Source organism: Cupressus sempervirens, chromosome 3, assembly GCF_028749045.1.
Source record: "Cupressus sempervirens isolate cs-2001-9-10 chromosome 3, ASM2874904v1, whole genome shotgun sequence".
NCBI lineage: Eukaryota > Viridiplantae > Streptophyta > Pinopsida > Cupressales > Cupressaceae > Cupressus > Cupressus sempervirens.
The window spans coordinates 341813458-341838492 of record NC_143120.1 but is presented as its reverse complement, the minus strand read 5'-3'; the positions used below and the strand labels follow the sequence as shown (position 1 = coordinate 341838492).

The window sequence follows — 25035 nt, the reverse complement described above, 5'->3', positions numbered from 1 at the left end:
TTGTTCCTCTGAAATCACAACTGGAAGGCATATCTTGAGTTTGTCAGCAATCAATTTGGTGATAATTTTGTAAAACTTTTGATACCTAGAGGTCCACTGGCATCGAGCCTGTCATCACTTATTTGCTGGGCTTAAAGAAATAAAATCTGGATTTAAAACAGATACATGCCAGCATATTATCCACCAAACCGTCCATCTTTCTGTAATGTTTTCTACATTTTTCTTTTGTTATCAGCTATTTTCTAGGTTCTGCAGGAATCCTGGCCAGATCTGAACTGTTTCATACCGTGTTCTGTTCATGAATCAGGGCTTCCTCCCCTCCCATGTTCAAGTGATACTCTGTTAAGGACAGTGAAGAACGAAATTGCTCTAACCTTCTTGTTGGTGGGGTGTTTGCAGATACCATTGTTATATTATTTTTGAAATGCATAAGCTATTGTTGATTTATTTAGATAATTTTGCTTCTTACATCCGTTTCACTCTGTCTTAAGAGAGAGGTCCAATCTGATTACTCCACAATAATGGTGAAATTTGGTTTAAATGGCTCCTATAATAAACATTTTAATATGGCATCTGTGAATTTACTGTTGGATTAATTAAATGAATAAGCAATAGCAGGTTAGACTACTTGAATATTATAATTATTAATCAAATGATGATAATGAAACTTTAGTGCCATGATGTCAGAATGGATTTTTGTGACTATAATTTTGTTTTCGGCAGCCATATGTTCTGATGGTGCTTGATATGCTATGTATATCTTTGTCCTTATGGTTTTTTAACATTTTAAAAGTTAAAACTATATATCGATATATTATTGAAGAAAGGGAGAGCGACCCACGATTACAAGAGATGCATAACAAATATTTAATACTTGCATGTGGAATTCTTTCTTCTAACTAGGAAATACTAAAAGTCAGTTTATACTAAATATACATGCAGTTTTTTGAATTTTTTCATTGCATGCCATTTACAGAGTTGCCTTCAAATTTTGCTATTTTTTAACCATTTATGCTAGCTTTCTAATTTCATGTTTGCAATTCCTTTGCATGACTTCTGATCTGCTTCTGTTCTCTAAATATTCCATGTAGGCCTTTGTGTTTTAAGCCCTTTCAAGGTGCTCCTTTGATTAGAGGTTGGGATTCCTTTTCAATAACTTCCATAGCTTTCTATTTTTTAACATGCATGTTGATTCCTTCTCCACTTTCCCCCATATTTATTTTATTATTAAATGGCTGATTATGCTGGCTTCTTCTGAATATTCACTTGGTTAAGACCACGCTTACTCCTTTGATTGACCTTAATTGAAGTTCTCATTACAATTTCCCCTTTTCCTTCCTTCATATGTTTGATCTCCTTAACTAACGCGCATTTATGCACTACCGGCTTAAATACATTTTTCTAGACCATTCTTAAAGCCATACATAATTTTCACTACTTTCATTTGATTTTTGGGGTTTTGCTTGATATCCTCCCCATATTTACTTGAATGCACCTCCCTTTCTCTCTTCTGTGACTATAGGTTCTTTGTTGGCTTTTAAAAATCCTTAATTATTTGTCTATTGTTATATGGGTTCTGTGGCTTGTGTTTTCTGATTTTCGGCCAAACTAGTGTTTTGTGGTTTTCAGCCAGGGAGCATTGCAGGGAAATGAGAGCATCCTAGAAAGCTAGCTGAGATCAGTATGTACAACGAGTAACCAATGATTTCTTCAATAGCTTCTAATAAGCAAATTCAAGTACATACTACTATGCCATAATAGCAGAAGCAAAACTCCTTAACAAATTCACATTTATGCAATGTTGGCTTAAATAAATTTTTCTAGACCATTCTTGAAGCCGTACATAATTTTCACTTATTTCATTTGATTTTTTGGCATTTGCTTGGTATCCTCCCCATATTTGCTTGATTGTGCCTCCCTTTCTCTCTTTTGTGACTATAGGTTCTTTGGCTTTTAAAAATCCTTAATCATTTGTCTATTGTTATATGGGTTTTGTGGCTTGTGTTTTCTGATTTTCGGCCAAACTAATGTTTTGTGGTTTACAGCCAGGGAGCATTGCAGGAAAATGAGAGCATCCTAGAAAGCTATCAGAGATCAGTATGTACAACCAGTAACCAATGATTTCAATAGCTTCTAATAAGAAAATTCAAGTACATGCCATAAGAGCATAAACAAACATAGTTGATTTCCCACAATAAAAACCAGAGATCCCAGAATCGTCGTGATCCAAGCGATTTCACAATTCGAATTACTTTTTGTGATTTTTTCTGAGTCGGTGAATCGGATCGCCTATTTTTGCCCATGAATCAGCTTGAAAAATTGGGCAACTCAAAATCATAAAAAGAATACAACTTTTTTTAATGATATTTTTAAACATTTCTCTTTCTTATAACCCTAAAAGGCCTTCTATTTGTTGAGTATGACAAAAAGAGAGGAAAAGTGAGATAGACTTGAGCTAGAGCTAGGGCACAGCTACTTACAGGGTTAATATGGCAGAATCAGATGATCATTCTGTAAAGACTTGTGAAGGACAATGTGCGGATTATTACTTGGAGGCTGACTGAATTTTGTAATTGATGTATTATGCTTTGTAACGTGTGGAACCTAATTGTAATATGTTATAATGGTCCTATATTATTCATTGTACATTGGGAAAGCCTCAATGCGACTCAGTTAGCTATTAGGACTTGGTATAAAGGAAGGATACTTCTATTTGGTTGAGTATCCAGTGCCGATGGTTTTATCGTTATGCGAGCTTGAATGTCAATTTGTTAACATTAGAGAAGTGTTTGATGCCGAGGAATTGAACTCCAGATAACAGTTACATAGAGAGGAGCCTTGCTCTAAATACAAGGACCTACAATGAACTCTCAAATTGCGTTTCCTCTACAAACACCAATGGAGGAATTCTGAAATCGTCTTTACTTCAGAAACATCAATGAAGAAACCTTTATGTGCTTGGATAAACAACTAAATCAGGATGAAAGAAGGGGCATTCAAAACTTAACAATCTAGGTGTGGAGAACAGCAAGGGATCACAGAAAATTGTGAAACCTGTAAGCATTCCCTGTTGGGATGAACAAAACATTGTCAAAAAGCTATCTTGAAGGTGCAGACTTCAAGGATTAAACTAGGAGAAACTCATCCACTAGAAAATAGTTGAATGAGAATTTGTAGAGGGAGATTGAAAATGATAACTGAATTGATAAATGAATCGATATGATACACACAACTAGATAAATCTTGTTGTGTATATGTAAGATGCGGGGGCAGGTAGTTGACTTTCCAAACAGCAAACTAAAAACTACCTAATTCTTGAACATTAATTATGATAGCCTAGCCTAAGTAAACTTAAGAGAGCAAGTAAAAGCTTATCTATTCCAACATTCTCCAGGTCGGAATTGTGCCTTCTTACTTCTTACTCCAAAACATTTAGCTGCAACTCAAGAATAAGGAATATTATCAGATTATTGGAACTAAGCTCAGAATTCTAACTAGAGCGAAATGCAGGAAGAGCATTGTGAAACCTGTAAGTGCTCCCTAGGTCAGAATGGGGCCCTCATACTCGAAAATATTTGGCACCAACTCAAGAATAAGGAATATTATTAGATTACTGGAACTAAGTGCAGAATCCTGAACTAGAATGAAAGGCAGGTGGAGCACACTCAGCATTGTTCATAGAATCCTTACTGACATCACCCAAGCAACCACCATGAATGAAAACAAAAGGAAAATGAGCATAATCCCAAGCACTGGCAATTTTGCCATCAAGCAAGGGCATGCTAAATGAAGCCCTTAGTTAAAGGAATTCCAATCTGGGGAGAGCATTAAGGGGAGCTGCTAATCTTAGCAGACGGCAAAGAAGGGATCGATCAAACCTGCAAAGGGGAGGGACTGCCACAGCACATCTGCCAGCACCAAAAGATCCTAGCAATTGGAGACAAGCGGGAGGGGAGTGCACAATGCTTGAAGGAGCTGCAGTCATCAGGAGCTCTTATTCTGTTTGGTTTTTATTTTTAATATCATTGCAATGAATGTATTTGACGATAAAGTTTGTTGACAGCATATCAATAATACTTTGAATGAAATTAGTTACAAATTTTAAATCTTAAGCAAGATCTGAACTCCATAATACACGCCATTCATTTTAACATATGTGTTGAAGAAACCAATCCTTTGTTGATATTTGATTTTTGTACTGCATGCAATGCAATAGTGTCTTGCAAACTTATGTAGATGAAAATATCTTCCTAGTTATTTCAAATTATTGAATAATGATGGATGATAAGGCATTGTCAATAATGATTAACGGGCACTGTGTTTTTTTCTTTTTCTTCATAATATAATTTCTACAAAAAGAATTTTTTAATTATAATTTCTGTTTTTCTTGCAGGGGGAAGAGCTGAAAAAACAGATTGGTGCTGCTGCATATATAGAGTGCAGTTCAAAAACACAGCAGGTAAAGGATTGGAAATCAGACCATAAACATATAGAAGGCTTCTTGATGATTGAGCTGAGTGCATTTATTTTTCTCGGTAATAGTTTATTTGATTTTATTAATAGTCAAAAGTAAAATGTTTACAATTTATCTTTCTCAGATTAACTTCACGAGGATCTGTCACTAAATTTTAATTACAATCATCACCAGATCCTTCAAAGAATTCGATCACAGTGAGAACTAAATTTAAAATTTTGTCATAAATGACAAGCCAACTAAGTACAATCACAGACATTCTTCGACATTTTTAGGCTAAGTGGAGCATCTGCAACAAAAACATCCACCAAATCATATCAGTGTCCTCAATCCTGCCTCACATCCATCAAACTTCAATCATCCCTGCATGCCAAAACTAACAGCTTCACGAACCGGAAGAAGAAAAGTGGAAGGAGAAGAAACCCCACCAGGCATTCAGCAAAACCATTCATTACCAGAGTGGTGACTCAAAATTGTCCAAGACAAATCCCACTCTGTCCAAGGTCTCAGTACACAGTAGCTGAAATGAACCAAGTCCAAAAGATTGGCATTATTCTACACATCAGTCAACTGTTTTATCTACAAAAAAGGAATCATGTTGTAATGTCCCCATTTTAGCAGTTGACCAAGTGTCTGTGCGTTAGCCTTGTTCTACATGGTCCCGAGGGCTAACGAAGGGTTTAATGGGATCTTGGAGTGTTTTGGCCTAGTCATTTCCAGTTTGGGCCAAAACGAAGTTGATTTACTCAGTTTCAAGCATACTTACTATTTTTAGCAAGTCGGCAGGACACAGTGCAGGTCAATTTTGGTGATTGGATTCGATACTCCTCGGTGAGAGCTTTCCGATGAGCTATCACTCGCATTATTCGGAGTCCGATTGCTAATACATTTTAATGCATGAAGTTTTATTAAAGTAACGTCTAATTTAATTGTAAAATATTAAAGTGTTACTTTAATATTTATTTTATGGTGATGTATACCCAAGGGAGACTTAAGGGGTATTTTAATATATGTTTTATATTACACATCTTTTATCCCACATTGCCCATATGAGTTGAGCGGACCCGTGGGAATAGAATAAAAGGAAGCATTTGTGGCTTCATTAGACAGGTTGAATATGAGAAGAAATTGGTGTGTGAGTTGCAGCTTTGTTCTTGGCATTTGAGGACGTCTATCCTCTCTTGTAACATTCTAGACGTCATTCCTTTGGGGTTTGGCCTTTGGAATTCTTTCTTATTGGCTTCATTATCAGGCAGTTTAGTTGCATTTCCGGCTACAGGCAGATTTGATATTTTGCTCATATCTTCTTCACTACTTGTCCGACGCTTATGCCGCTTGGAGGGAATGGTATTATGAAGGTAGTGGACTGATTGGAGGACAAAGTATTGTAGTAGCAAGTTTCTAAGCATGGGCTGGAGTATTATGACAATATTGCTGAAGTAATTAGTGAGTTGATAAATCTGCCATGTATTTGGTTTTATGAATTCTGAAAATAACATTTTATTAGCAGCCGTTCATTTCCACTTTGCATATTATTGTAGTTTCTTTCTTGTTTATGTTATATGATACCAATTCCATGCACGAAACACAACAAACAAATAAACGTTTGATTTTCGGAGTTATAAGGGGTTTTAAGAAGTTGAATGCAAACTGTTTGACATAATTCCTTTCAGCAATTTGGTTTAGTTTTTTTTGGGACATCCAAGGGTGTCCATTACAGTGGTATCAGAGCTATAAGTCCTGCCATCCTGTGGAGGTCTTATAGGGAATTTGGAACAGCCGGATAGAGGGAAAAGGTGTTTGACGAAATGTCAAAACACTAAAATCAGAAATAAATAAAAAACACAGGCTAAGCATTTATGTTTGAACATGTGACAGGGGTCTTATAATTTCTGCGATACCAGAGCAAGACAAAATAGGATTTCAGACTTGCAAAGCAAACAGTCTAGTACATCCGTACAAGGGGACATTGAATCCAACCATACAGACACAGAGGAGATATTCTGTGATCAGGACAATAATATGGGTGATCAAGATGACAGGAATACAGGATTAGGCGGAGGCAGAAATGCTGGTCCAGATCAGGGGGAGGTACTGTTCCGACAGTTATTGGATACATTAGAGCAGGGGCAACGTATGCAGCAGGAGCAGAATAGGCGAATGGACATGATGTTGCAGCTCATGGCGAGACAGATGGGTGTCAATATTAATCCAGGTGATGTCAACAACAGGAACAATAACAATGAGGGAAACAATAACAACGGGAGAAACAATAACCATGAAGGCCAAGGCAACAACAATGGTCCTGAGAATAACATTAATGGTAATAATGGACACGGCAACAATGGGAATGAGGCTGATAACTTTAGACACGTTGCACGCCCGGCACGGACTGCGAGCTCGAGACCTCTTCTACCCACTTTCCCACCCAGAGATCCGGTTCAACCAGTAAACGAACCGTAGATTACCGAGTTACAAGATCAGTTCAGGAGGGACTGGGAGGCTAGTGGACCAGAGTTTTAGGCGGATATTTCTCTTAGAGATTATATGGACTTGAGGATGAGACACATGCCTAAAGCAGGAGGGAGGAATCAAAATTTTGAGCTGAGGAAGAAAGTTGGAAAACTTTCTTTACCTTATTATGATGCTTCAGGGAAGATGACTGCACGAGCTTGGGTGCAGAAGGTAGATACATACTTGCAGCTAAATCCTATGCCTGAGGAGGAGGCTATCAAGTATGCGGCTATGCACTTGGATGGCATTGCACATGAATGGTGGCATCATGGCATGGTGACTTTGGGGCATAATCAGATTACATCCTATGAGGAATTCACCGAAACATTGATTGGGAGATTTGACACTAAGGATCCCGAGTTACATTTCAAGGAGCTAGCACAGTTAAAACAGTCAGGTTCTGTGGATGCTTACATTGCCGAGTTTCAGCGCTTGTCTGTACTTGTTACTGATATCTCTCCTAGGAGATTGGTGGTGTTATTTTGTGATGGTCTTGCTGATCCATTACGAGGTTGGGTGAAGGGACATGATCCACTCACGTTAGCTGAAGCAACTAAAAAGGCACGAGATTTAGCCCCTTTTGGTATACAAAGGAAAAAACCATTCAACAGATTCTTCCTACCGCAAGGACAAAGACAAAAAATCGTTTCAGAAAGAGTATAGCAAACCCAAAGAAGGATCAAAAGGACTAGACAATGAAACCTTGAATGAACTTCGAAAGAAGAGGCTGTGCTTCCATTGTAGAGAGCCTTGGGACTTATCTCATAAATGTTCTCTCAAGGCTAAGGCAAATCAAATGGAGTATTTTTCAGCAAAAGAGTCAGAGTCAGAAGGGGAAGATCAGCACTCCGATTTAGATGAGGGTAACACTATAGAGGAGAGCAACATTTCTAAGGATGATAGATCGTTGGCATGCTTGACAGGGGCCCAAAAGGCAATCACATTTAAGGTTAGGGGCTAAGTCATAAGGTTCGGCGAACTTCAATGATGAAGTTCGAAATCTGTCGCATATTTAGGGGTTCAAAAAAGTTCGATAAAATTCGTAACAAATTCGTGTTAAAACCACTGTATTTGGTCTACTTTAAATTTTCTCACTGTCGGCTGCTTTGTCTGGCATGTGAAGGGGAAAGAGCGAGGGTTTTAGCTGACGCACAGACAGGAAAGAGGGTGGTTTCACGGATTTCCTCCCGAACCCGCCATTGACTGTACTCTGCGATTACTCTTCCGTCTTATTTGGACTTAAACGAATATTTTTTCCCAGGTTTTGGATCTTCAGCAGCGATGAACAATCCCCCGTCGTTATTTCTGAACTTTTTATTTCATTTGATGTTTCCTATCGGCTAATAATTTTGTTTATATTGCTATTATAATGTAGTTTATATTGTTATTATTATCATTATGTATGTGTTTTTTTTTTCTTTATCAATAGTAAAATATATATATATTTATATTAGAAAAACATTAATATTTAATATATATTTTTGGTTATGTATTTTTTAAGTAAAATATTAATATTTTTCTATTATCAATAGCAAAATATTTTTTTTAAATCTTTTTATTAGGAAAACATTAATGTTTCATGTATATTTTGTTTATGTATTTTATTAGATATTAATATTTTGTATGTTCAGCTATTATTATTCATAAATTTACTATAATTACTATAACTATAACTATAACTATAACTATATATATATATATATATATATATATGGGGCGAATTTTATGTCGAATTTTTCCAAATTTTTTTGACCTCACGAACTTCATTCGAACTTCATGGTTGTCGCATTCGAATTTGAACTCGAACCTTGTGACTTAGGTTAGGGGTACTATCCAGGGGCAGAAAGTGATATCTCTTATTGACACTGGGGCTACACATAACTTCATAGATGCACAGTTGGTAGCCAGGAGAGGGTTACAGACAGAGGAGCATGATGGGTTTAGAGTCATGGTGGCTAACGGTGATAAGTTATTATGCACTCGGAAGATATCTAATCTTCGCATCAGGTTTGGAGATGGCTACGAGTTGGAGGATGAGTTCTATGTTGTGGACATGGGAGATTATGATGTCATCCTCGGCATGACATGGATGGCTTCACTAGTTGAGTTCACACTCAATCTAGCGAAATTGGAGATGAGATTCCAGCATGAGGGTAGAACTGTGGTACTTAGAGGGCTTTCAGATGGAGGTTGCAAAGTAGTGTCCTTGAGGAGAATGCAGAGACTTTTTCGTCATGATGACATAGAGTGGGCGGCAGAGTGCCACATTATGCCAACTTCACCAGAGCCACAAGAAAAGAGTCATCCACTAGATGTCCAGAAGGTACTTGATAGACACGCTAAAGTATTTAGCGATATTCCTCATGGGGTTCCTCCTGACAGAGGGATGGAACATGTTATTGAGCTCGAGGAGGGAGCCAAACCAGTTATGATTACTCCCTATCGTCATCCTAAGAAACACAAGGATGAGATAGAGAAGGCGATTAAGGATTTGTTGGAGATGGGGCATATCAGGCCCAATAAGAGCCCCTTTGCTTCAGCAGTAGTATTGGTAAAGAAGAAGGATGGGACGATGCGCATGTGCATCGATTACAGGGCACTGAATAAGAAAACAATTAAAAACAGGTATCCCATTCCTAGGATTGATGAGCTGATTGATGAGTTGCATGGGGCATGCTTCTTCACCAAAATTGATTTGCGATCCGGATACCATCAGATCAGGATGAGAGCAAAGGACATTGAGAAAACAGCCTTCCGATGTCACTATGGCCACTTTGAGTTCATGGTTATGCCATTTGGTCTAACCAATGCACCTGCTACATTTCAAAGTTGTATGAACCAGGTATTCAGGAAGCAGCTGAGGAGATTTGTCTTGATCTTCTTTGATGACATCTTGGTCTTCAGTAAGACCTGGGAGGAGCACTTACATCATCTGGAGGAGGTGTTATCTATTCTGGAGAGAGAGTCATTGTATGCCAAGGAATCTAAATGTGAGTTTGGCATGACTGAGCTCCTTTACCTGGGGCATATCATTAGTGCAGATGGCGTTCGGGTTGATCCCGAAAAGATTAGAGCTATTGTAGAGTTGCCTACTCCCACAAACCTTACACAGCTTAAGGGATTCTTTGGTTTATGTGGTTTTTATAGGAGGTTTGTTAAGGGATTCTCACAGATTGCTACACTCTTGACAGATCTTACCAAGAAAGGAGCCTTCGTGTGGACAGGGGCAGCACAGAGGTGTTTTGAGCATTTCAAGCAGGTAATGTCTTCATGTCCAGTTCTAGCTCTACCAGATTTCACGAAGCCTTTTGAGCTTCATTGTGATGCATTAGGCGATGGGATTGGAGCAGTATTGATGTAGGAGAAGCATCCCATTGCATTCGAGAGTAGGAAGCTCCGAGGAGTTGAGAAAAGTTATTTTGTCTATGACCGGGAGATGTTGGCCATAATGCATGCATTGGCCAAATTTCGATCATATTTGGTAGGTGGATGTTTTGTGATCAAGACTGATCACAACAGTATTAAATACTTCATGAGCCAGCGTGATCTTAATGACCGGCAACAAAAATGGGTGACTAAATTGTAGGCTTATGACTTTGACATAGAGTTTGTCAAAGGTAAGAAAAATGTGGTGGCTGATGCCTTATCTCGGAGACCTCACTTATGTGCTCTGGCAGAGATTTCAGGAGATTGGAGAGATCGGATTATAGCAGAGTATGTCGGAGATGCTTGGGCTTCTGGATTGATTTCAGGTACCATACAGGATGATCGCTATGAGGTGATAGATGGATTGATCATAGTTCAGGACAGGGTTTATTTGATTCCGTCATCACATTTGAGAGAGGCGATACTGAAGGCATTTCATGATGCACCCACAGCTGGACATCCGGGCGTCTTCAAGACCTACAGGTAGATCCGAGAGCGGTTTTCATGGAAAGGGCTCAAGGATGATGTTTAGAGGTATGTCAGGGAGTGTGTGGTTTGTCAACAGAATAAGGGAGAGCACACATTTCCTGTAGGTTTATTACAGCCCTTGCCCATTCCTGATAGGAAATGGGAAAGTATTTCGATGGACTTCATCGCTGGTTTACCACGAGTGCAGGGAAGGGATTGCATCTATGTGGTGGTGGACCGCTTGACGAAGTTTGCTCACTTCTTTGCTATTCCGTCCACTTATACAGCAGCACAGGTGGCAGATCTTTTCTTTAAAGAGATATTCAGGTTACATGGGCTGCCCAGATTCATTGTCAGCGACTGGGATGGTAAGTTTATGAGTGTTTTTTGGCAAGAGTTGTTTAGGTTGTGTGGTACAGATCTTACACCTAGCACTAGTTATCATCTGCAAACAGATGGGCAAACAGAGATTGTGAATAAATGGGCGGAAGGATATTTGAGGAACTATGTAACTACACAACAAAAGGCTTGGATCAGATGGTTGCATATGGGAGAGTATTGTTATAACACCACTTATCATATGTCCATCAAGATGACTCCTTTCATGGCACTCTATGGTTATGAAGCACCTAGCTTCATGGATTTAGTTTTGGGGGATAGTCGAGTGCCCAAAGCCAAAAACTTATTGTAGGATAGTCAGGACATCTTGAAAGTACTCAAAGAGAATATACAACAGGCCTAGAATCAACAGAAATTGTATGCTGATCAGCACCGAATAGAGCGTAGCTTCGAGGTAGGGGATATGGTTTACTTGAGGCTACAACCATATAGACAGTCATCGCTCAAGAAGAGCGGAGCTTAAAAGTTGAAACCTAGATTTTATGGTCCCTACAGGGTGATTCGCAAAGTGGGCAAAGTCGCCTATGAGCTTGAGCTTCCAGAGGGCAATCGAGTGCACAATGTGTTTCATGTGTCTAGGCTTAAGAAAGCCATTGGTCAGAGTGTAGTGCCTTCTGCAGATTTACCCCCTTTGGATGAGGAGGGGAAGCTTGTGTTAGTACTTGAGGCTATTCTGGATACCAGAGAGAGGAAGCTTAGAAATAGGATAGTGAAGGAGTATTTGGTCAGATGGAAAGACCTGTCGGAGGAAGATTCTACATGGGAGAGTGAGTAGGTTATTCAGCAGGCTGGACTGAGATTGCTTGAGGACAAGCAATTTCAAGGGGGGCGGACTGTAATGTCCCCATTTTAGCAGTTGACCAAGTGTGTGTGCGTTAGCTTTGTTCTACATGGTCCTGAGGGCTAACGAAGGGTTTAATGGGATCTTGGAGTGTTTTGGCCTAGTCATTTCCAGTTTGGGCCAAAATGAAGTTGATTTACTCAGTTTCAGGCATACTTACTATTTTTAGTAAGTCGGCAGGACACAGTGCAGGTCAATTTTGGTGATTGGATTCGATACTCCTCGGTGAGAACTTTCCGATGAGCTATCACTCGCATTATTCGGAGTCCGATTGCTAATACATTTTAATGCCTGAAGTTTTATTAAAGTAACGTCTAATTTAATTGTAAAATATTAAAGTGTTACTTTAATATTTATTTTATGGTGATGTGTACCCAAGGGAGACATAAGGGGTATTTTAATATATGTTTTATATTACACATCTTTTATCACACATTGCCCATATGAGTTGAGCGGACCCGTGGGAATAGAATAAAAGGAAGCATTTGTGGCTTCATTAGACAGGTTGAATATGAGAAGAAATTGGTGTGTGAGTTGCAGCTTTGTTCTTGGCATTTGAGGACGTCTATCCTCTCTTATAACATTCTAGACGTCATTCCCTTGGGGTTTGGCCTTTGGAATTCTTTCTTATTGGCTTCATTATCAGGCAGTTTAGTTGCATTTCCGGCTACAGGCAGATTTGATATTTTGCTCATATCTTCTTCGCTACTTGTCCGACGCTTATGCCGCTTGGAGGGAATGGTATTATGAAGGTAGTGGACTGATTGGAGGACAAAGTATTGTAGTAGCAAGTTTGTAAGCATGGGCTGGAGTATTATGACAATATTGCTGAAGTAATTAGTGAGTTGATAAATTTGCCATGTATTTGGTTTTATGAATTCTGAAAATAACATTTTATTAGCAGCCGTTCATTTCCACTTTGCATATTATTGTAATTTCTTTCTTGTTTATGTTGTATGATACCAATTCCATGCACGAAACACAACAAACAAATAAACGTTTGATTTCTGAAGTTATAAGGGGTTTTAAGAAGTTGAATGCAAACTGTTTGACATAATTCCTTTCAGCAATTTGGTTTTGTTTTTTTTGGGACATCCAAGGGTGTCCATTACACATGTAGTTGCCACCCAAAACATGACACACATTCCACAAAATGTACTGAACAGCAGAGTAAACAAAACCACCCATCACATCCATGCTCAGAACAATTACCCTCTTAAGGGCTGAGCAGAAGCCAAAGGCTTCATTTTAGGGCTTGAGACACGACCCCCTCAATTCTCTCTAGAATCATTGCATTCAGGTCCAAAGTTTCATCTTGAATCCCTTGGGGAGTAATCACCTGTACTCTCAGCCTTTCTTGTAGGTTTCTCTTCATCGGCTTGCGACCAACCCACACTTGTTTTCATTTTCTCTATGTCATTGTCATAAAGGTTGATCATTACCAGCAATATTAGGGCTTCCTAACCCCTTCTAACCTGTTTGAACTGCTAGTGTTGTTGGCTTTCTACAAAGTGCCACACAAAGGGGGTGAGTTTTGTACTTGAAATTTTGTCTATTCCAGTCTCCCTTTCTCCAAGGTTTATTCGCCAGTCTGGCATTGAAACTGATAAAATTTCTTCAAAGCTCTGCATGGAGTCTTGTGGAACCAGTTAATGCATAATAAAACACACAATGTCTTTGGATTCTCCAAGTTGTCGACTTTTCTTTAGGGGAGGAGAGAACGATCATACTCGTTTTGCACAATTGTCGATTTTTCTCCCTTCTCAAAGAATTTCTCAATGCAGGCTTTATAATCACCAGAACTCTTATTTTCAACTTTATCCCCTTCACATTTTAGACTAGTGAGTGGCATTTGCAATCAATTGTGGAGTCGCCATGAATTTTATGCAGCTGCACTGCTTTGCCACGAGTCATAGAATTTGGTGGAAAGGATCCCGTTGTAGCTCCATATAACCAGGAAGTATGGCGTAAGCTTGGCCTTTGTAAATAGGTCCTAGAGTTCATCTTGTAGCATGTTGCTTTACAATCTTTTGGCTTGGATGGTTTAAGAGCATGCCTCATTTCTTTCAGCTTTGCCAAATCAGACAAAGTATGACAACTTCTCTTTTGGCCAGGCCCACAAAATAGTTATTTTCTATAAACAATGAGCACCTTTTTTCTTTGGTTGCATTTGTGTAATCTAAAGTCTTCTTCAAAGGCTTTATGATATGACTTTGTGAGTATAACTAGGAAGTATGATGTACGCTCCACCTTTGTAAATAAGTCCTAGAGTACCTCATTTGACATGTGCTCTTTGCAATCTTTTGGCTCAGATCTTTTAAGGGCATGCCTTATTGCTTTCAGCTTTGCCAAATCAGACAAAGTATGACAACTTCTCATTTGGCTAGGCCCACAAAACAATTCTTTTCTATAAACAAAAAACTGCCTTTATTCTTTTAGTTTCAGTAGTGCAATCTAAAGCCTTCTGATATAACTTTGCAATAAAGACCACCTCGGAATTATTAACTATTAACATGCCTTCAATACTTTGAATCACCATTGAGATAGTGGCCTTGCTAGCAAAATGATAAGCCAACACTTTCTAATGAGCTGTAACTTTGATGACCTCATCAATACCTCATGCTTAGGCCTTTCAACATTGAAATGGTCCATTTGATAAGCCAACACTCTCTGATGAGTCATACCTTTAATGACCTCATCAATACTCGTGCTTAGGCCTTTCCAACATTAAAATAGTCCGTCTAAATAGATAGCAGTTTACCAAAAATCTAATAATCATGGATATGCAAATCTTCAAACAAACCAATAGACCTTGAAGAGGATGGAAAGTGTTAATTCAAAATAACTAAGAATTTTATTCCCCATAATTAGAAATAATTCAATATTTCTTGACTATACCCTTGTTTCCTTTCATTAGCAAGAATTTACCCCACCAATAGACCTTGAAGAGGATGGAAAGTGTTAATTCAAAATAACTAAGAATTTTATTCCCCATAATCAGAAATAATTCAATATTTCCTGACTATACCCTTGTTTCCTTTCATTAGCAAGAATTTCCTTTAGCCTTCGAGGGCATTGGATGTAGGAAATGTAGCTCCATTGATTTGAATTAAGTCCCAAATTAGCCATGTCCTTAGCTGCTTTATTCCATTCATGAAGTGTGTGCTGGATTTTATACCGATGAAAACCTTTAAAATGGGTATTACTGGGATGGGTGTCCTCCTGGGAAGTCCTAGTGCTTCACCTCTATGAGCATCACCTAGATCTAATGAGTGCTAAGTGTACCATTTATTCTCATGAGAGATGGATTCATGTGAAGAATCACTACTCATGAAACATGGATCAATGATTTTGACTCAAAAACTACACAGTTAAATCCTGATAGCAATATCACAATTTGACTTGCTGTCGAAAATATCTCCTACTTATCAATTGATGAAATCTTGCTATTATATTTTTATAGCCTTCCATAAGGCTGACTAAATCCCAGGGACAATCAAAATTTCCCTTCAGATGATCCATAATCAATTTAGAGTACCCTTCTAGGATAATATTTTGATACTTCAATTCTTTTGGGTGTTTGATACCTTGCCAATTAGCAACAACTTCGGCTTTATTGTTTGATCCAACCCCCAAGTTCTTGTTGTATCCTTGGAAACGATGAACTCTCCTGTCTCCAAGTACTCCTCTTGTAGCTGAGGCCCTTGGATTCCCTTTTGAATAGCCAACAAAGTTGCATTTAATCCATTCCACATATGAGGGTATCCATTTGGTCGTTTCCCTTCTAAAAGGACTTGGCCAATTGATGTTGAAAATACTTTGGTCTGTGCACCAGTTCTGCTTAATCCTAGTATTTTGTAGATTCGAAACCACTTTTCCCCGCCAAAAGAAGCAACGTCTTTGTTTTTCTTACTTTGTTGTTTTAAGATTTGGAACATGAGAACATGTTTTTTAGCTTGGTCTCTAAATATTTTGTTGTTGTGTTCTTTCCACACATTCCAAACCACAACAGGAGGTATTTATCAAAATAACAATCTGTTGTTTCTAATGGTTATCTTTAGTGAGTTTAGTTTTATGGTCATGTATTGTTAACAAATGTTTGTTCTAGAAACATTGTCTTGTACTATTCTATTTAAGGATACTTTGTCTCCATTGTTTAATATCAAACTATCAGGTTTTATAACATTGCTTTAGAGCAAGTTTGGGTCTAAATCCCTCACAGGAGGCCTAGGGTTATTTAAGTTTCTTGTACTTGCATGTGTTGTTTTTCACACAAAATGTTTTCTTGTTTTATTACATAAAGTTTGGTCATTTTTGGGGTATTTATTAGACAGTCTAATTTTTTTTCATGTGAAGGTTTGTGTGATGAGTTGTTTTGTTCGCGCAATGCAATTGTGACCTATTTTCTGTGGTGTGAGGGTTTTTGTATGATTTTGTCCTAAAAAGTCATGCTTTGGTGAAGTCTCGTGTTTTGTTAGTGAAGGTTTTTGTGATGAGTTCTCGTTTGTTCGCCACAGTTGTGAGCTGTTGCTTTTGCATGACTTTTTCCTAAACATCACTGCCTTTTGGGTTTTTAAATTTTTTTCATGAAATTCATGGATGGCGGGGTTTTAAATTTTTTTTCTAAAAAATAGTGGTTGGGTTTCACTAAATTTTTTTGTTGGGTTTAAGTAATTTTTTCCTAAAAAATTACATTGTGGGTTTTAATAATTTTCTCCACTTCAAAAAAATGGGTGGGTTTTTCATAATTTTTTTCTTTAGAATCAAGGGAGAGTTTTATAATTTTTGTCCATAAAAAATTGTTGTGGGTTTGTGCAATTTTTCGCCGCAGAAAAATGCTTTGTACAACGGTTTTACTATTATCCCTAGAAAACAAAGTTTTGTATTCTAATCCGTCTCAGAATTTGTGTTGGGTTTTGATCAATTTTTTTTTTTCGAAAAAATTGGGGTTGCTTTTTTCAATGTTATCCTTAAAAATTGTTTTTGGGTTTTCTTAATTTTTTCTGGGAAAAATTGTGACTGGTGTTGCTGATCTTATTAGAGTTCATCCGTTTTAAAAAAAATTAAATATTATTAGAGGGTTCTGTCAAAATTCTCTTGCAGCTGTTTTGGATATCAGCTAGATTTTCTAGGGCAATGGTTTGCACAAGGGTTTGCTGAGTTTTCCTCTAAATCGTGGTTTTGATTTCATATCGGTGCCTCTAGTTACAATGAGTGATACCTTTGTTTTCCAACATCAGTTTGGATGATTTGTGATTATCTTGGTCTGTTTTTAAAAGTTCTGCAGATTTAGGGAGGATCTCAGCAGTATGCTTATGTTGTAGAGTGTTCTGATGAGAAGGGGCCAGCTTTCTATGAATCTGTGACCAAAAGACCTGCAGATTGACTTTTGTAGGGAAGATAGTACGACGACCTTTAAGGGAGGTTATTAAAATAATAGTGTTATGTTTCTAGTGGTCATCTTTAGTGACTTTTGTTTTATCGGTTAGTTTCTATTTTCATGTTTAGTTAACAATTGTTTCATTTAAAAACAGTCTTGTGCTTTTCTATTTAAGGAGACTTCGTTTCCATTGTGTAATATTAAACTATCAAGTTTTACAACAGGATTTGAAGCCATAAATTTAGAATGACAGGATGACTGAAAGGACAATGGTTCCACTGCTCAACGAAGCTACCCATGGAATGAAGGATAGTCTATGTAGATTAGCAAACACCTGAGGACAAATGTCAGCAACATAGAAGTATTGAAGGAAAATGTGATCCATACTTTCACAGTTAGCAAGGTCTAATGGACATCTATTAACCGACTTAAAACCTCTTTTGTTGAGGTTATCAATTGTAAGACTGCTGCCATGAGTAGTAACCTGCCAGAAACAGTTAATTCTGGGTTTTGAAATACTTTTCCAGAACTGACCTTTTAAACCAGAATTCTCCATAGCCCACTAGGCAGATTTGGCAGAGAAAGACCCTGGGGAGTTGTGTATCGATATCCACATATCTTGTTAGAAACAGGGAGCAGTCCGTCAAATAATGCTGTAAATTATTGATCTCATCCTCCATCGTTTTAGATCAAGAGGAGAGTCTTCTCTAGTATCTCTAAGTTGGTTCTTTAAGTTTTTTCTATAAGATCAGTTTCCCTGCCATTTAATATAGTTGCAGCTGAAAGAATTCGTTGCAATCAGTGAGTCCTTGTTCCATACATCAGTCCAAGATCTTGAGTGATTACCATTTTTGTATATATTTTTTGCTTCCTTTTTAATGACATTATTTTTATTTTAAGCACACTGTTTTAAATAGAGGACCTAGAAGGAATGCTTGAGTGCATAAAGTTGTCAAGTGAGTTGCTTTGTAGGTATTTTAGCCCGTAAAATACTGATCCAGTCCTTTTTACCCTCAATGATTTGCTAATGAATCTTAACAAGGAGAGCTCTGTTGAAGGTTCTAATGTTTTTTGACCCCCAAACTACCACAGTTTCTAGGGTTGCAGACTTTGTTCCAATTCTAGTCTTGTCTTCAGCACCTGTCCATTAAATTTTCTTTTGGATTTTCTCAATTGTTAAATTGTGTTTATTACTTTTTAAACATTTTGAAACTGTCAAAGTATATTAAAACAAAGATTTAATTGATGTTTTTGAGAACCTGATGATTGTTAAATTGGAATTTTTAAGGTGAGGTTTATTTTTTCAAAAGCATTTCTGGGATTCTAAGGATTTACTTGGTCAAGGTACACTTGTGTCCCATGTAATGAGTAATCAAGTACTACCTACAGCTCCCAAGAGGTACCTTCTGAATCACAAATCAGGGTGCACATTATCTTGGAAGTCCTTTTGGATATACTGAATAGATTTCAAGGAGTCTAATATAAACTCAAAGATGAGCTATGTGTGCTCCTTGTTATATAAGTGAAGTGTGAAGGTCAAGTTGCTATTAGGCTCTCCAGATGCATATTTTCAATTAAATGATCGAACTCTTAAACTGTATTTTGTTTTGATTCTGCAAAACATATGTGAGCATATTAGGGTTTTTGTGACTCTGCTATGAAGTTTTCTGCTATGTATGGTTTTTGTGACTGTGCTATGAAGTTATCTGCTATGTATGGTTTTTGTGACTGTGCTATGAAGTTCTCTGCTATGTTGGGGTCTGCAGGACATGGGAAGTGGTAGGCAAGGGAGACTCAAGTTTGTAGGATGACTAATATTACAGAGACACTAGCATATATACATTCAAAAGAAGAAGAACAAGCAAGTCTTATATCTGCTCTTTTTCCAAAACTGCACATTACTTATCTTTTTGTAACATACCTTCTTACCTAAGCTGAAAATAGAAAAACATATTCTAAGATTATAACCGGCTTTCATAACAGAATGACATAAAGGCAGTTATATTCGTTACTTTATTTAGAAAGTAAACCAACAAATTCGTTGTACGAGAATAATTAACAGAAGTAAAGTAACAACCTTTATCTCGTTAACTTGAAAGGAAACTATAGTGACTTTCATAATTAACTTATATCAATATATTGAAAAGACATCATGAAGAAACACGTTTACATATACATCTCAAGAAATAACATTAAATTAAGAAAAAAAACTTATCAATCAGAATTACTTCTTCAAATCTGAGCCTTATCTCAATGGCATATGGTCAATACTACTGTACAAATCAGATCTATGCTTTTGGAAAAATATATCAGAGCTAGTTCCATAAACAATGTATTTTAGAAATGTATTTGCAACAATCACAATGGTGTCAAACAAATCATGGCTGAGTGGGTCTGTATGATTTCCAGCACCTGAAATGCATGGAAATAAATGAGATGAACTAGTTCTTATACTTCCTGATTTGGTATACCAAGCTTCTGGTTATGGCAAGTATTACTTTATCCATGATCGAGAATGCATAGTAACATTACAGACATTCAATATCATCATAGACAAACGCCTTGAAACAACCAGAAAAGACAGATATTATATGAAAAATAACTTGAGTATATGGTTGCATGACCTGAGAATGGTAATTTTGTTTGGAATCACAGCTTGTAATCACGAGCTTCAACACACGAATGAGTGCTGTTATGATAGAAACGGCGTGGCGTTTCTCGTGGCTTGAAGTGCCATGATGTGTAACAAAATGATATATCACCGAAGCTAATAATAGTCAGAGGATGAAATACTCTACTAAATAAAACTCGGAGCCATCAATGATAGAGAGAGAAAAAGAGAAGGGAGTCATTTTCTGGCAGCGGGGAGCATAAAAAATAGACCACCTGCACACTCTTCAATTACAAGAAAAAGGAGTGACGGTGCATAGGCAATCATCGGTCACCCGAAACTCCTCCACACTTTAAAATTTGAAAAGGAATAATGCCAATATGAAGGTGGTAACGCTAATCGATGTGGAGCCAAAATAAAGACTTGAAGACTATACTTTCTCAAAGTTATATCAAGTACATATTGGCATCATGCTATTGGTGTCGTCCATAGTTACTCCGCCTTGGGGGATTGGGGAACGGAGGGACAAGTTTCTAGGATGGGGGGATAGAGGGGCCTTAATTTGGGGATGAAGGGGGGGGAGGCGGCCTAAAATTTATGGGGAATAGTAGCGGGTGATATGTATTGCAATCTTTAGATTCATGATAAATAGCTTCACAGACTAGAGATGCACACCTTCAATAATCAACAGGGTTTTATATGCTATACATATGGTACTTAAAATGGTAGTTATGAAAAGATGTATTGCAATATAAGATATAAAGCTGTAAAAGAATAAATACTTGAATATTGCATTGAATTGGAACATCAAACATTGAACATAAATAGTCAAATCAGCAAATAGTTAACACCGGGACGTCCCCTCATCTCTGACGGAGGTGGTGGAATTTGGTGGCGCTGCTTGGGACGAGGTAACAGAGTCCCCAAGTCCCCGATGCGTCCCCACTCCCAGTGCGTGGGGCAAAAGGGGGGGGGGGGGGATGCGTCCCTGTGTTACTATGCTTGGAGGAAATCCACTGCAAGTTGGTATTTAGGCAACTTGGATAACACCTCCTTCCGTCATTGAGCTGGAATAGTAGTAAGGTAGAATGGATGATAATAATTTGTATGAGATAACCTAAATTTAGTAAGATGACTGACTAGTCCTATAAGGGGACATTACAATACAAACCCCAGTTGAGAAATTTAGGATAAATTAAGTAGGGTCCCAGCAGGGGACATTACAACTCAACTAAAACCCTTGGGTATTGTGCTATCTTCTGACATTATCAGTTCAAACTTGTGTGTAATGTTTGGGAGAAATGATAATGACACAATACAATTAGAATTTCAGATTCAAGTAGGGGGGTTAATTTTGGGAATTGGGCATAGGGGTGAGGTTGTAAATGAGGAGAATCTATTATAATGTTGATATGCATATTTGATTGTGGAACCAATTTTCTATTCTTTGGATTTTAATATTTTACCTTAAATAGATTGTCTGCTTAGTGCGCTTTCTTCGCTAAGGAGATGTGAGTAGCTAGTTGTTGTGCTTAATAGAGTTTTGTCTTTAACCACTTCAAAGATGAATAAACTATAAACTATTCATAAAAATAAAATGATATGTATTTGGTGCTCTACTTTACTGATGCAGATATACAAGACATTATCAGATGGATGTACCCTAAAATTAAGATATTTATTATTTATTGTTGCTAATCACGTCTTGTTTTATTTTACAGAATGTGAAAGCTGTCTTTGATGCAGCCATCAAGGTGGTGCTTCAACCACCCAAGCAGAAAAGGAAAAAGAAAAGAAAATCTCAGAAGACTTGCTCAATTCTGTGATGGAAGAAAGGTATATATGGTGTATTGAATTTATGCGATGCAGAATGATTATGTGGTATTACAGGATACTTGAATCTTGTGATTTTTGCTATCCGAAGATGAGCTCTCTAATAGTTTTGGCAATATGTATTTGTCACAAGAGCTCAATGACAAATCCTAACGGTCCATGCCACCTACTTATGTATGGTAGCACATGCATGGAGTGTAAACTATACTTCGCCAATGTGATTATTTTTATTGAATTGAATACTTATGATAAAGTTCCAAATTTCCATGGTGGTTTTGTCACCTGAAACACCATGGTGCAGGCATAGCATTGTTAATTTTAAGACTCCAGCAACCACCAGTTTGATTTTTTAAAGGTTGTTGATGTAAGTATTTTAATCTCTCAAATCATTTATAGGTAGATTTTAATTACTGGAGTGAAGAGGCAAGGATTCTTTTCATGCAGACAATGTAAGCTTCTTTATAAATTGTATGATTTACAGCTTTCAATTCAAGTGAATGAAGTTGTATTTTAGGGAGGTGAAGAGCAAGAATTGATGAGAAGTGACCTTTTAAAAGTTAGCTACATTGAAAGCGTTTGCAATGTGTTTGCTTGGTCTTTTAGTGGGCTATGTAGTAGGTCAAACTAGGAAGGCATAATGTACTTTTTCAAGCTCAGTGACCATTATGTGGAAGTTTAATGTACTACTTTTTAAATTCCCTTCTAGCTTTTGTTTGACAATATTCATTGGTGAATTTTGGCAACATCTTTTTCCTAATATCAAGTTTACAAATAGAACCTCCACACCAAATTATAAGAAAGGACGAGGAGATGTGTTTGATAGACCCTGCTTCCACCTCATGTTTGTAATTACTTAATTAACATATAACCCTGGAGTGTTTTACTAGTACTTTCAAATGTTACGTCTGCTTTGCCTAGCAGTTTATATTTATGAATTTGATATTCTTGCAGTTTAATGCAATGAAAGAACATTTAAAAGAAATAGTCCTAATTCTAACAACCCCTTAACTGATTTTAAATTGAGAAGTCTTAAAACTAAGATCATGCTAGAATGGAGTAAATAGGTTTGGATTTAGTATTTTTAAATGGTGTAAATTGTGTTGACATGTCAGCATCTACCAGAAGCAATTTTGTGCTTCCCCGCTTCACAAGATGAGCATTCATCTTTTATAATTGTTAATGCAGGAGAATATGTTTTTATCATGCCACCTAAATGTTATAGGTGTCCATAAAGTGGGTAAAAACTGAGCTCATCCGTAAGATAATGTCATATGTTGTCTGTAAACGGAATATTGTTCAAAGGGTCATTTTCAATTCCCTAAGAACTGTAGAGGTTACGACAGAACTTATCAAAATTAAATTGTACAGCTTATTAGAATCTTTTCATAATACACTCTTATACAACTTGCAATTTTCTTGGAACTTATTTAGGGAAAGATACTTGTTAGCTTAGCATCTTTATGTTTAAGGTCTCTACATGACCTCCAAGTGATTTGATATAAGTACATTTAATATGGTAATTTTTAAGTGAACAACTATTTTCCTTTGGAACATTCAGTTGAAGGGGAATGCATAATTTTGAATCAATCTTCTTTGAATTTGTTATGCACTAATCTTTTTTTCTGAACTTCTGATTGGCCATTGCATACAATCATGAAGTACAAGTCATATCACAAGACAACAAGCTCTGCTATTCATGATGGGAGTTTAAACTTATAGCTTTGTAAAGTACCTACTTCGAGAACAACACCATCCCATTTTAGGAACATTTGCACAAATAGAAAGCTTATCCTATTCTGTTTTAGGATATGTAAGGATTGTGGTGAAAAATAAGACAGTTGTGTGCACGCTTACTCATGCTTCCGGTCTTGGTGTGGCTGGTTGCTTTCCAATGGGTGGATTGTTTGAGAGCATACATGCAGTACATTGTGATTGGATGAGTCAACTGAGGATAAGATTGAGATTACAACTCAGAGGGAGGAAAGAGAAGGCTTGGTAAAAAGTGTTGAATTTCAATATGCTGCGACTGTCAACTGTGTATAACACTTATTGAATTGGGAAAAAAGTTAGGGCCTTGAGGCAAATATTGTTTGATTTCAAACTTTGTTTTTCAGGTGGATCATTGTCATACTGCCACCAATGTAGGTAGTATGATATTTATGGAGATGGCTTAGGACTATATAGACAAAATAAGTGTTACTTGGAGCACCTCATGAATCATCACTCGGCCTGTATTCAGATGATCGAAAAGAATAATATTGCTTTTTAAATAATCATTTTACCGCAAAGAAATGAAAACACTTACGTTCTGCTGTCATTTGACAATTTTAGATGAAGTTTAGGTTCGTTACAGATTGGCATGACAGATGCAATTCGGTCAATTGCCTTGAGATGTTTTTAAGGACACCTTGCCATTTGATTTTTTTATTACTATATTTTAATTTATCGTTTATGAGCAATTATAGGTCAACTTGAGCTCTCCTTAATAAGGATCAACATATTTGTATTTTAATCCATTAATTTGTAGACATTTTCAAGTACTGCTCATTAGATTCTATTGAAGAAAGCTTTTCATGTGGACTTTAACTACACATCGAAGCTTTGATGGTTCACTTTCAAACAATTTCTTTGAAGATGGATATTATTCACATTTATTTTACATTAATGCCAACTGGATGTGATGATTAGCTTATAGAGCACCTACAATGATTAATAAACCAAAGGTGCAAATGATTTTTTTTCTTGGGGTGTGCCCATCAATAGTATTTGGAATTAACGAGCCTGCTAAGTATATTCTCTCTAAATCAATTAGGAAGCATAATGCTAGGAATGAGAAAAACTGTTCATTGGGGAGAGCAGTGGAAGGGGATGGTCTGCGTGCTATCTAAGTGAGGCATCTGTGTTTTCCTTCTATATTAATGTTTCGGTTTGATCCATAGAAGTTTTACCGTTTCTTGGTTTTAATTCCTGATAAGAGTTAAATATCAGTTATAAAAGATGAGGAAATGCCCCGTTATAAGTTTTGTATTCATCTTAATTGGTTCCATTTAGCTATGACCATGTATGATTGACATGGCTGAATAATTTTC

General features: G+C 37.2%; 1 protein-coding gene across 1 annotated transcript in view; it reads left to right on the top strand.

The window, feature by feature from the left end:
• Nucleotides 1-22463, top strand: part of LOC149566390 (rac-like GTP-binding protein ARAC3) — a 41874-nt gene extending 19411 nt beyond the window's left edge. The window contains exons 6-7 of the mRNA XM_089819760.1: nt 4394-4459; nt 21835-22463. Coding sequence (XP_089675886.1) covers nt 4394-4459; nt 21835-21939 — 171 coding nt within the window. The 3' untranslated portion in view covers nt 21940-22463. The remainder of the gene's footprint in view (nt 1-4393; nt 4460-21834) is intronic.
• Nucleotides 22464-25035: the final 2572 nt, after the last annotated feature.